The 11762-nt window shown below is 41.2% G+C and overlaps 1 protein-coding gene across 1 annotated transcript in view; it reads left to right on the top strand.

Annotated features, from left to right (window-relative positions):
• The first annotated feature begins 8494 nt into the window (after positions 1-8494).
• The window catches only part of CIB4 (calcium and integrin binding family member 4), a 47856-nt gene continuing 44588 nt past the window's right edge, over positions 8495-11762 (top strand). The window contains exons 1-2 of the mRNA XM_070947076.1: positions 8495-8548; positions 10800-10834. Of these exons, the coding sequence (XP_070803177.1) occupies positions 8495-8548; positions 10800-10834 (89 nt within the window). The remainder of the gene's footprint in view (positions 8549-10799; positions 10835-11762) is intronic.

Below are 11762 nucleotides of genomic sequence, written 5' to 3'. Positions count from 1 at the left end.
TAAAGAAATATTTGTGATGTCAAGGACTACATTATTGTTTCTTCTCCTTTAATTTTATTCCAATTTGTAAAAAATGACTCCAGGATTTTTATTTTTATTTTGCTTTCTTAGCTGTAGCATTAGAGGTTGTTTTTTTTAAAAAAAAAAAACAAATCCTCATCCTTCCTCATTTTCTTTATCTAAAAAGCCCAGTGTCTCTTTTTTTTCTACAATGGCCATACCTCCAGGAAGACTATACCACTCCAGAGATACAGCAATATCGCTTATTTCCCATGTTGATCTGTAGTCTTCCATCTATTTGAGAATCCGCAAAGAGACATTTTTAATTTGGGAAACAATAGATATTATGTTTTGTGGGTACCAAGAGTGGATTCCAGAGCTCATGCTTGGATAAAATGCTAGCTGAATGGATGCACTTGACCAAGCCTGTGATCGGATGCTTGCATGTTGCTCTTGCACATTGCAATTTATTTAATTAGATTCCTCACTAGTGTCAGATTTTTTTAAATAGAAAGCAGTGCCAATAACTTGTCCATTCTCAAATTCCCTGGAAGTAGATCTGGGAGAAAGGTTGGGATGGGTGTTTCGCCATTTCCTTGACCTCAGTTAGCATTTGCTCCACTCTAACTCTTGTAAGAGATGCTGGATCACCTGCTGTCCATGTCAAATATTTGAGATAGTTCCCAGGCATGTATATCTCACTATTCAAGGGGATATCTGTTTTGTGTTCCATCACAGAGATTACACTACTGATGCTGCATCATAATGAGGTAAGTATAAGAGAAGGTAAGTGTCAACCCTGAAGCTGACCTGACCAAAGCCATCTTGAAGCTTCAGTGTTGCCACACTGGAGCTGAGGGATAGGGAGGGGGCATTAGAGATAGCTGGGGTTTTGTAGCCAAAATAAAATACTTTCTCTTGGGAACCAAGGACATTCTCACACTTGGCCAGAGGAAGGAGGAGTGATGTCACCAGGCAACCAGACAGTGCCTTGATTGGACCATGTGACTGATTGTTTGGGGTTGACAGAAAAAGTTTTACTTTTAATTAGGAGAAAACCGCAGGAACCTTCAGAGTTGGTTTTCAACTGGTTTCACCACCCTGTGCCATATCAAATAAAACTATTCTTTGAGGAATCTACCTGCCTCTGAGTTTTGTTTGCTGTGGGTATATTACTTGGAACCCTGAAGGCTGATTCACAAGAAAAAGGGTATATGCTACAAAGAGATGGGTGGCTTTTTCAGGTGATTAAAAGAGCTGGGAATTATAGAACAAGAGGCTATCAAGTAGCTGTCCAGTGCAACTCTTGGTCCCAATCCTTCTACATCCTCAATGCTCAGAAGATGCATATATTTATGAAGGAAACCACTAACATTGTTTTGTTATTTTACTCTTCAATAATGATTCTCAATTTCAAGTTTAAGATCGGAAGACTTCAGTTCAACTTCAGCATCTTGCCCCCTGAGGTGAGATTGATGCCCACTCTTCTGGTATCCCAGAAGAGCATTAACAGCTAGCTCTATCACCTAGCATGGGGATCCAAGAATGTCATGCAATCTTGGGGGTGGCTGGTGCCTTGAAGGTGCTCACTCTGTCTTTTTATCTGGTTTATTTTTGTATGGATTTTATGGGTGTTTTTTTTTTTTTTTTTTCATTTGTAAACAGTTCAGAGCCACTTAGGAAGTGAGATGAGTGAGCCAGCATAGTCGCAAAATTCTGGGAATTGAAGTCCACACAGTAACTTAAAGCCATTGAGACTGAGAAACACTGGTCTACAGATCCAAGCACAGTAGCACAGCAGGGTGACATTGGGACAGGATGAAAATTTGGTGGGATGCACATAACAATCAGGTGAGCCTGGCATCAGAAAGGGAAGATGCTCTTCCATATCTGTCTCCTATTCCCCAAAATCACACTGACAGAAGAAAGTCCAAAACATACAGTTGAGCAAAATCTTAAAGGTTAGCCAAAATTCCAAGTGAACAAGTAAACAAACTTTTACTTTCGCCAGAATGCTTCATCGGGCAAAAAAATTAAAAGCAGGAGATAGCAAAATAATAATAATGTATTAATTCATACATGAATCAGATGTTCTCTCCAGAAAATCTGGCAGTTAGACAGAAGATGGAGATGGTGAGCTAAATTGTTATTAGCAGTTAATAAATCAAGCCTAGCTTTAAGAATGAATCTAAGACAAAACAATGATAAAAGATATGCAGCACTCCAGTTCTGAAGTCAATACAAGGCTGAAATTCAAATTATCTTTTGTATTGTTTGAGGAAGATGGAATTTACCAAAAGTTGAGCCTACTCATATTATGCTGTATAATGATATATTACTCGCAATAAAGGAAGTTCCTCATTGTTCCAGGTCAGAATTGAATCAAACTTAATATCCAGATTTAACAAACAAACAAACAAGTAAACAAAATCCTCACTGTTATCAACACATTTGCTACCTTGTCAAATGTTCAAAACTTGAATATTAATGCACAAACCCTAGAATTTCGGCACAAGGCTAGAAAGCCAATTGTAACATTATTGTGCAAACAATAAACAAAAATGTACTGTTGGTATTACCCGTGTAGTGATGGCCTCAATGAAAAAAAAGAAATCAGGATGCTTTGAGTTCACTAATCAAAACAGAGGATTACTGGCAACATGGAAGATGAATGGCAACATTTTCAACAGAGCTTTCCATTGTAGTTGAGGGCAATCCGCTGCCATGAAGAAGAAATATCACACGGATGAAGATGAATGTACGTCTCCCACCAAAATGTCACAGGCTCCAATCTGGGTCAGTCACTGGGACCAGAGGTTTAGTCTTCCGAGCTTTCAGACTCATGCTGGAGCCCATCCTCAGGGCACTTCTCCCTAGCAGAGTGTATGCCTTGGGCTATTCTGTGTGTGGTATCATAGCTCAGAAGACTAAACCTCTGGCCCTAGTGACTGGCCCAGATTAGATCCTGCAAGAAATATCACACTTCCTAAGAGAGATCAGTACGCGGTGGCTCAGTGGCTAAGACACTGAGCTTGTTGTTCGAAAGGTGGGCAGTTCAGTGGTTCAGATCCCTAGTGCTGCGTAACTGGGTGAGCTCCATTACTTGTCCCAGCTTCTGCCAACCTAGCAGTTCGAAAGCACGTAAAAAATGCAAGTAGAAAAATAGGGACCACCTTTGGTGAGAAGGTAACAGCATTCCGTGCGCCTTTGGCATTTAGTCATGCCGGCCACATGACCACAGAGACTTCTTTGGACAGCGCTGGCTCTTCGGCTTTGAAACAGAGATGAGCACCGCCCCCTAGCATCGGGAACGACTAGCACATATGTGCGAAGGGAACCTTTACCTTTTAAGAGCGATCAGAGAAGGTGCCTCTGATTTGTATAACACATTTACATTAATGGATAAATAAATAATTTTAAGGTCTTAGTGCAGATAAGTGCGCCTCTTGCATACCTCAAAAATATAGTGTATAGAAGATTGCTTTCAGATCATACCTACAAAAGAAGATTGGAGAACTGAATGTTGAACAGATCTGAAACTAAAGAATGAGTTTTGTGACTTTGGCAAGTTCACAGAATCTTTGATCGAAGATCAACTTGTTCTGGACATAAGAAACAAAATAGTGCAGGGACACTCTGAGACATTATTTGTCCTTTGGAAGCACTGCTGAACTATGCCAAGCAGCAGAAGTTGCTGATTCGCAACTGAAAGTTATGAGGCATAGCAACAATTGTACTTTGCATTTGGCCATCAGCTGTGATAAAAGTTTCTGGAAAGGAACCAAACCAGCAGTATCATCAGAAGCCTAGCTCAGTCCTAAGAAGGGAATTAGGAGCAGGCAAAATGCCTTGGAAACAGGGTGAGGTGTATGCAAACAATACAGCTGATGCTGTGTGAAACATGCCAACAAACAATGTTCAGCCTATGGCAGAAATGTCCTAAACGTGGAGGGAACAACCTCAGGGCGAAAATGTCCAAAAGTAGATAAAGAATTCAGGAAATATAAACAGAGGAGTCAAACCAATACAAATCTGGAGAAGTTTATTTCTTCAGAGGTTCAATCAACATGGAAAGAGCAAGACATTTAGATTAAAACAATACCCACAGATAAGGATTGTGACTGAAAAAAGCAGCTAAGCACTCTCCCTCTGTCACATGATGTCGCATAGACTCAAGCTGTATTTTGAATTTATCTGGAAAAAATATTAGGACTGAAATAGGTAAGGATTTTACGCTCACTGTTTCGTCATGATCTGAGGCAGCGGACATGTGCTGAGATCTGGCAGAGAGAGACTTGGAGCGGAAGTTTGGGAGACTGAGATGAAGAAGATGGTTAGCAGGCTGGATTTAAGCAGTTTCAGCTGCCGAAGAATCATGTGTTCCAGAATGGACTGAAGGCCATTAAATAGATCGGGTTAAAAAGAAGGACCATGCTTTGGTCCCTAACCAGAGAGGAAGAAAAAGATCCGTAGAAGATTCAAAAAGATGACGAACGTATTTCTAGCAAAGAGAAATTTCCAGCTAAGTGTTATTAATAATTGATTATTAAGGGGTGAGGGAGACTTTACCCATAGTTATGCACTTAGCTATATTCCAAAATAAACACATTGATCCTAGAAGAAGAATTACTTTGAAGGCAGGGAAATGGTCAATCAATGAAGGTAGAGCAGTTAGAATCATAAAACGATTTATTGCTTTTTACTGCATTCCGGCCTTGTTATGTCTGTTCAGGAGAAAAGGGAAGGAAATCTGCGTAACTACTTAAGCTAAATGCTGCTTACAAAATTAGCCTTGCATCACTGAAGGAAAAATCAGGGCTTTACAAATACAGGTGTCAGGATTCCAAGTAACACCCCCAACCAAATAAGACTCAGAGGCCAGCAATTCCACATCGCCAAGTGTGGCATGCCTTGTGGGCGTGGCATGGTGGGCATGGCAGGGGAAGGATACTGTAAAATCTCCATTCCCACCCCACTCCAGGGGAAGGATACTGTAAAATCTCCATTCCCTCTCCAATCCAGGGGAAGGTTACTGCAAAATCCCCATTTCCTCCTGATCAGCTGGGACTTGGGAGGCAGAAAATAGATGGGGGCGGGGCCAGTCAAAATTTTTTACTACCGGTTCTCCAAACTACTCAAAATTTCCACTACCGGTTCTCCAGAACTGGTCAGAACCTGCTGAAACCCACCTTTACTATGCTTCTGATAAATAGATTGTGATCTATGAGACTTATACCATATTTGTTAATAATAAAATGCTCTTTATTTATTTTTTATACTACAAATTAACCCTTGTTTTTTGAAAAAGATTACAAAACATATGCTTTACAACAGTGTAAATGTCTAGTTTTATTTTTAGCCAGTCATCTGTTCCCCTCTGAAAGATTTTGTGCTTATTTATTTGCCATTACCTTTTGGAAAACATTGCTACCTATTTTTGTACTTTCACAAATCCAGACAGACAAGTATAGATAGACGGATAATTTGCATTGCCTTTTATTTACCTTTCTGTAGAAGAGAATATAGAAATTTACATTTCAGAAGCTTCTTGGGATAATTCCAGTGGTGGGTTGCCCCCTGTTCGGACCGGTTCGCAAGAACCGGTAGTAAAACCGGCGGGAGGCTCCACCTTGACCCGGATGTCATCATAGGTGATCTGCGCATGCACAGAAGCGTGGGCGTGATGCGAACTGGTAGTAAAGGTAAATAGAACCCACCCCTGGATAGTTCCCATTTACAAACAAAAGGATCCTTTGGAGCAGCACCCCCCTCTCCAACTTTTTGGGCACCAGGGATTGGTTCGATGGAGGGTAGTTTTTTCATGGACCGGTGTGTGTGTGTACATGTGGTTTTGCGCACTGCCTGGATACCACATACTGTATGCACTAGCTATCTAAGAGATATTCAGGAAACTCCAAGTTTCATGCAGTGCTGTTTTTCTTTTTAATTCTTTGTAGTTATCTGCTGCAGAGTGTGGTATCTGTGGTGACCAACTCTCTTCATCTGGCGGATAGAATTATCCTTCACTCTCAGATATTTAGAAGCAGAAATTTGGCCTCAATTCTTTGACCTTTGCAACATCTCTGACTGACTTCAAGCCAGGAATTCTCACAAAACTTCATTTGTTCCAATATAATGCCTTTTAAATTTAAAGTTTTCATTAGGAGGGTTTTCTTTTTTAGTCTAAAGGAATAAATAATGCATTATTCAGTCACACGTGACAATTTACACATTCATAAATTGATAAAGATAGAATGGAAAGGGGAAAGCGGAAGAGGGGGAAATGGAAGACAATTTTGTGTCCTTGGAAAAGTTATGAGTTATTACTAGAAACCGACAGACATGCAGATCGTTTGTCCACGTGGTCGGCCTACAGGAGTCAAAATAGATTCAATAGATTCCCCCACTTCCAGTGGTGGGATTCAGCCGGTTCTGTCTGGTTTGGCGAACCGGTAATGGCGACTACGGGAGGCTCCGCCCACCCACCCGGATGTAATGCGCGAGCATAGAGCATGCGTGGAAGGCCATGTGCATGCGTAGTGGAGGCGAGCAAAGCAAGCTGTTTTAGGGGCATTTTGGGGGCCATTTTTCAGGCCATTTTCAGGCTGGGTTTTTTGGCTGTTTTTTGGTCTGTTTTCAGGCCATTTTTTGGGCTGTTTTGGGGCCGTTATCAGGTTCTTTTTTGGTGGCTCCAGTGCCCATGAAGACCAGCTGGCTGCCGCACGTGCCCACAGAGAGGGCTATATGTGCCACCTCTGGCATGCGTGCCATAGGTTCGCCATCACAGTTCTAGCGTATTCCCACAGATGCAGGGTCCGCTTTTCAAATTATTGAATGCCACTTTGCACAGTCAGCTGCATCTTCAGGGTGCAGGCCCACAGCTTGCATACCTTTGTTGATGCTGTCTTGCCCTCTCATTTTTGGATACCCACAAGGTCCCCGGCCATTGACTTCTAGTTAGTAGGCAGTCTTGGCAACAGTGGAAGGTGTTGTTCTCTGGACATGTCCATACCAGCAGAGCCAGACTTCTCTCATCTTCTCTATAATTGATGCTATACCAAAAGTCCATGTATGATATGCCATACGCCAAATACATTTTTGAAAAACACACTTTTGCCCTTCATTCATACCAAGGATACCAGTTAATGTGCAGTCTTTCACGTTCCTGTGAAAAAAAAATGGAGATTGGATTTTCTTTTTAAAATAAAATTACATATACTGTTAGTTTTTACACATTTTATTAGAATATGCATTTCTGCAAAACTCTTTTGAGTTTTCCTCCTGAATTTTCCTTTATAAAGCAATGTTATAAGCATAAACATTTTTTATCCTTATGAACCTCTTTCAGATTTATCCCTTTTTCAGGTCACTGTAATTATACCCAATGAATTCAATGAAGTAAGAACAATAGCTTGCTTAAAGTAGCACAATATAAACAAAAGGCTGAGGTGAGGATTTAGTTACAGACTGCTGATATCCAAAATCTCTGCATCTTTTTTTTTTCTTGAGTTACTGAAATGAAGAAAAACATGAAAGAAAATAGTGTGCTTGGTTTGATTAGTTCATAATTCAGTGCATGGCGTGGACCCAGAAAATGAATTCATTCAGTAAGCGAATTATGTTTAATGCAAATTAAGTTAACAATCATTCTGAACTCAAACTGAGAAGTAATTTCAATTCCATGAGATACACTATTCTTAATTTATTAAAGCACAGCATAATCCCTCTAATGGCAGCATTTAGCTGATTTTAGCTGACCTTAAAAAGCTAAGCAGAGTCAGATCTATCTAAGAGTAAAGTCCATCTTAAAAGAACTATTGGGTGCTATCTAACAAAATGAAATTCAATGGTGAAAAAAAATGTAAGGTTCTACATTTAGGCAAGAAAAACGAAATGCACAGGTGTAGTACAGGAGGTACCTGGCTTAAGAATAATAACTGTGAAAGGGATCTTGGATTTTTGCAGTACTTAATCCATTTAAATTGCAATTAGGTTTGTTTTTAAATGTAATGTAATCTTTGTTCATATTCCATCACTGTTTTGCCTTAGCATTTCCACTTCTTAGAGCACATTGTACTGTATCCCCCCCCCCCCCCGTCTGCAGTGAGATCAAAATAATCAAAATGGAAGCCTCACCACACAAAAGTCTTACCTCTTTTTCACATCTTGACTGTTTGAACTGCCTGATGCCGAAAGTCAAGTCCAGTGATGTGTCCCTGGTCTACAGAAACTTTATCAAAGAAGTTATTGTACTGATAAAGGAAAATATTTGTAGCTCAGGGTTATAATGAGGGCTCCTTGGTGCTCTCTGAGCTTGGTTGTTTTGTTTCAGATGTTTGATTACCCAAATTAGGTAACATCATCAGTGCTCCCATGTCACAAGTTATTGTGCCCCCATAAACTTGAAAGAGATGGTGCTGTGTTTATTAGTGAGGTATATCTGGTTGCCAAGGGTTACAAGAGGCTTCTGGCCACTGAAATTCCAAGCAGGAGAATGGGCCAATGCACAAGTCACTCTATGAAGAAAGGAGAGTTAGAAGAATACCAGGTAAGAGGCATCCATTCTTCAACTCCAACCATTGGTTCTCATCATTATTCATGTCTTGTCAAAGGCAGACATGTAGAACCCCCAAACTTTGGGGTACCAGGGATCAGTTCTGTTGTTGGGAAAAAAATGTCCATGGACAGGGAAGGCATGGTTTTGTGCACTACCTAGATCCCGCACATGCGCAGATGAAGCTTCATTCGCTTGCACCGCCTGGTTCGTGACAGGCCATTGACTGGTACCTGTCTGTGGCCAAGGGGTTGGGGACCCCTGATGTAAAATACAAAATCATATTCAGCTAAGTGGCATCATGTCATCTTGACAAACCCCAGAATCCATTTCCTATCCAACCAGTAAGAAGCCACAACTATCTATGATGTGATTGAAATGGCTGCCTCACTTGTATGTTCAACTATACTATTGGTAGGCTGATTGAAATTAAGATTTCTCCGGAATAAGCAAAAACGAGGCCCAGACAAATTAAGGCAGAGATGGACAACCGGTTGGCCCAGAACTATGTTCCCTTTTTCTTCCCGCTTCAAGTTTTTGGGAAGCAGAAGGCCACAGTGCCATTGATTCAGTAGGGTCATCAAGATAAACAGGTCCCAGAATATCATGTTTTGAGGCTTATCTAATACTTTATTTTCAACCATAAGGAAAATATATCTTTGTTTTTATTGGTTTGCCCCTTAAATACAGCAGCCCAGTTTCTGGAAAGTCTGGGGAATGAAGGAACATACGCAATCCATTGTCTGCAAGTTGCCCATCCTTCAGTTAGGGATACATAAATCTTTCATGCAGCCTGCTGAACAGGATCCTATCCCTCCCTTTCAGGAGAACACATGACTCTGAGCATGAATAACTGAGGAGCAACAGGATAAGAAGAATATTGCTATAATGCTATGCTCCTGGGCTTCCCAGATATTCCCAGATAATGAAACAGGATGCTGCAATAGGTAGGCTTTTTATTAATCCATCTTAAATCTGATGAGATGGCTCTATCCAGAACAGAAGAGGCCCCGCATCTTCATAGCAGGATGTTTGTTTTGTTTCTCTTGACACATTGAGGTAAGAGTCTGCTAAAGCCACATGACTATTCTCTTACTTCTCTGATAAATTCCACACATTTTATGAAAACATTATTTTAACTTTCTTAGGATATCACAAATAATGGCCAAGGGAGGCTTTTCAAATTTATCTTATGTATTCCTATGTTGAAAACCAGGTGATTTGTGCCAATGCTGGCTGATAGGCCAAATGTATGGTTGCATTTAGGTTTATTTTTGTGTCTGTGTGTGTTTAAAAGAAGCAGGTAGGTTCTCTCTAGTCCTCTATCCCAGTGGTCACCAACTGGTGGTCCGTGGACCACTGGTGGTCCATGAGAAAATTTTGGTGATCCGCAGAAAAATTATTTGCATTTTTTTATATTGCACTAAATCAGGGGTCCTCAAACTACGTCCCCTGGGCCGGATTCATGCAATGAACATTTGTGTTGCTGTAGGGAGTCTCCCCCCTTGGGGTCTTTTTGTGCAGATTGGAGGGGGGCAGAAATTCCGTTTTGGAGTCTGCTTCAGCCTCCTGGTGCGGAGCTTTGGGCAAAGGCTGGAGGGAAGTGCCACTGGTGGTGAAGAGCCGGAGGGCCTTGTTCCAGTGGGACTGCGTCACGGCCTGGAACTGATTGACCATCTCAGCCCACTGAGCCTCCAGGCGCCGGTACCTGGCCTTGCACTCCTGTGTCAAGCTTCGATGCTATCTTCCCTCTTCCAAGCAGGTCTTCCCTCTGCTTGGAAAGCCTATGCTCGTAGTCTTCAGTGAGGTGCTTCTGCTGAGCCTCCTTCTCGGTCAGATCCAATTTGAACTGAGCCAGCTGTTTTGCTAATTCTTTCTCATGGTGGCTACTTAGCTCCAACAACTGCTTCCTGTTGGGGTCCTAAAGCGCCCGGCCGGGGAGGCGAGGAGTTACTGGCAGGGGAGGGATGAGTAGAGTCCGATGAGGTGCCCCTCGATGTGAGTGACATTGAGTTGGCCATCGAGTTGGCCACACCCACCCAGTCACATGACCACCTAGCCACGCCCACCCAGCTGGTCATTAGGCAGATCATATTAGTGGTCCATGGGATTTAAAATTATGAATTTAGTGGTCCCTGAGATCCGAAAGGTTGGGGACCCCTGCTCTATTCCTATCCTATCACACTGGAAATGAAAATAAGAATGGTTTCATTTTGTAGTATGACATCTTTGTCGTTTCCTGCAGGTGTTGACATTTCTCACCAAAGGAGAAATACTTCGGTAAGTTGATCTTTAATTTTATTTCACATAGTCTGAGTTTTGCTATAAGTAAAGAAGACCAATCCAGATCAGAACAACATGGGCGCAAGAAGCTGACATTAGTATTCTAATCTAAATTGGATGCCAAGTTTTTGTTCTAGGGCTTAAAAAAAGTGGGGAAGTCAGAGATGCTAAGGACATCTTTAAAGTCAAAGCAGTTTTGCCCCAGGTTAGTGATTTGAGTCATCAAATGTAGGGTTATATGGCTCCTGTTTAATGAGAAATAAGAAACTCTTGTTCACACAGTAGGAGCTGGAATCATGCTTTGCTTTTCTGGTTTGCCAGGGGGTTGTAAAAATTGCAACCAATTAGTCATGATGTTACTAGAGGACCATGTGTGTGAAATGTTTGGTCTTTTGTTGTTTGTTTTGAGGAGGGCTTTCAAAGTGTGAAATCAATTCCTTAAACCATTGCAAGACTAGTCATTAATTTTGACCTTCAAGTGCTGAAAACACACAATATTGATATTTTGGCTACATCCCGAGGGAGTGAGGAGGTAGGCAAATACATTTATCATACTTCTTGCATGGTGTAAGTTGCTTGAATTTTAGGAGCTATAATTGCCTTTCATAGTTACTTGTGAAGAACTAATCCATTAACCATCCAAGCGTTATTTATACTCTTAAAGGCCCTATTGATAAAAGCAGGTAGCTCAATTTGAAGCCATATACTAGTTAGCACACAAGTTTAGTTCCCAGGCAGAGGATTCACCCAGCTTGAACTAATCTGTGTTATATTTTAGGGTTATGGTGTCAGCAGACAGCTTTCTAACAAGTAGACTGTTCCAGTAAATTAGGACCTTGGCAAATTTTTCTTAGTTCAAAACTAAGTAACAGTCTACCAAAAACCAAAAAGCACTTGATGGAATTCCAGCAAATGAAGTGCTATA

This window comes from Pituophis catenifer, unplaced genomic scaffold (genome assembly GCF_029215685.1).
Source record: "Pituophis catenifer annectens isolate HBS135680 unplaced genomic scaffold, rPitCat1.0.hap2 SCAF_1, whole genome shotgun sequence".
Lineage (NCBI taxonomy): Eukaryota > Metazoa > Chordata > Lepidosauria > Squamata > Colubridae > Pituophis > Pituophis catenifer.
Note: the sequence above shows the minus strand (reverse complement) of the source record. Positions and strands in the feature narration are given on the sequence as shown.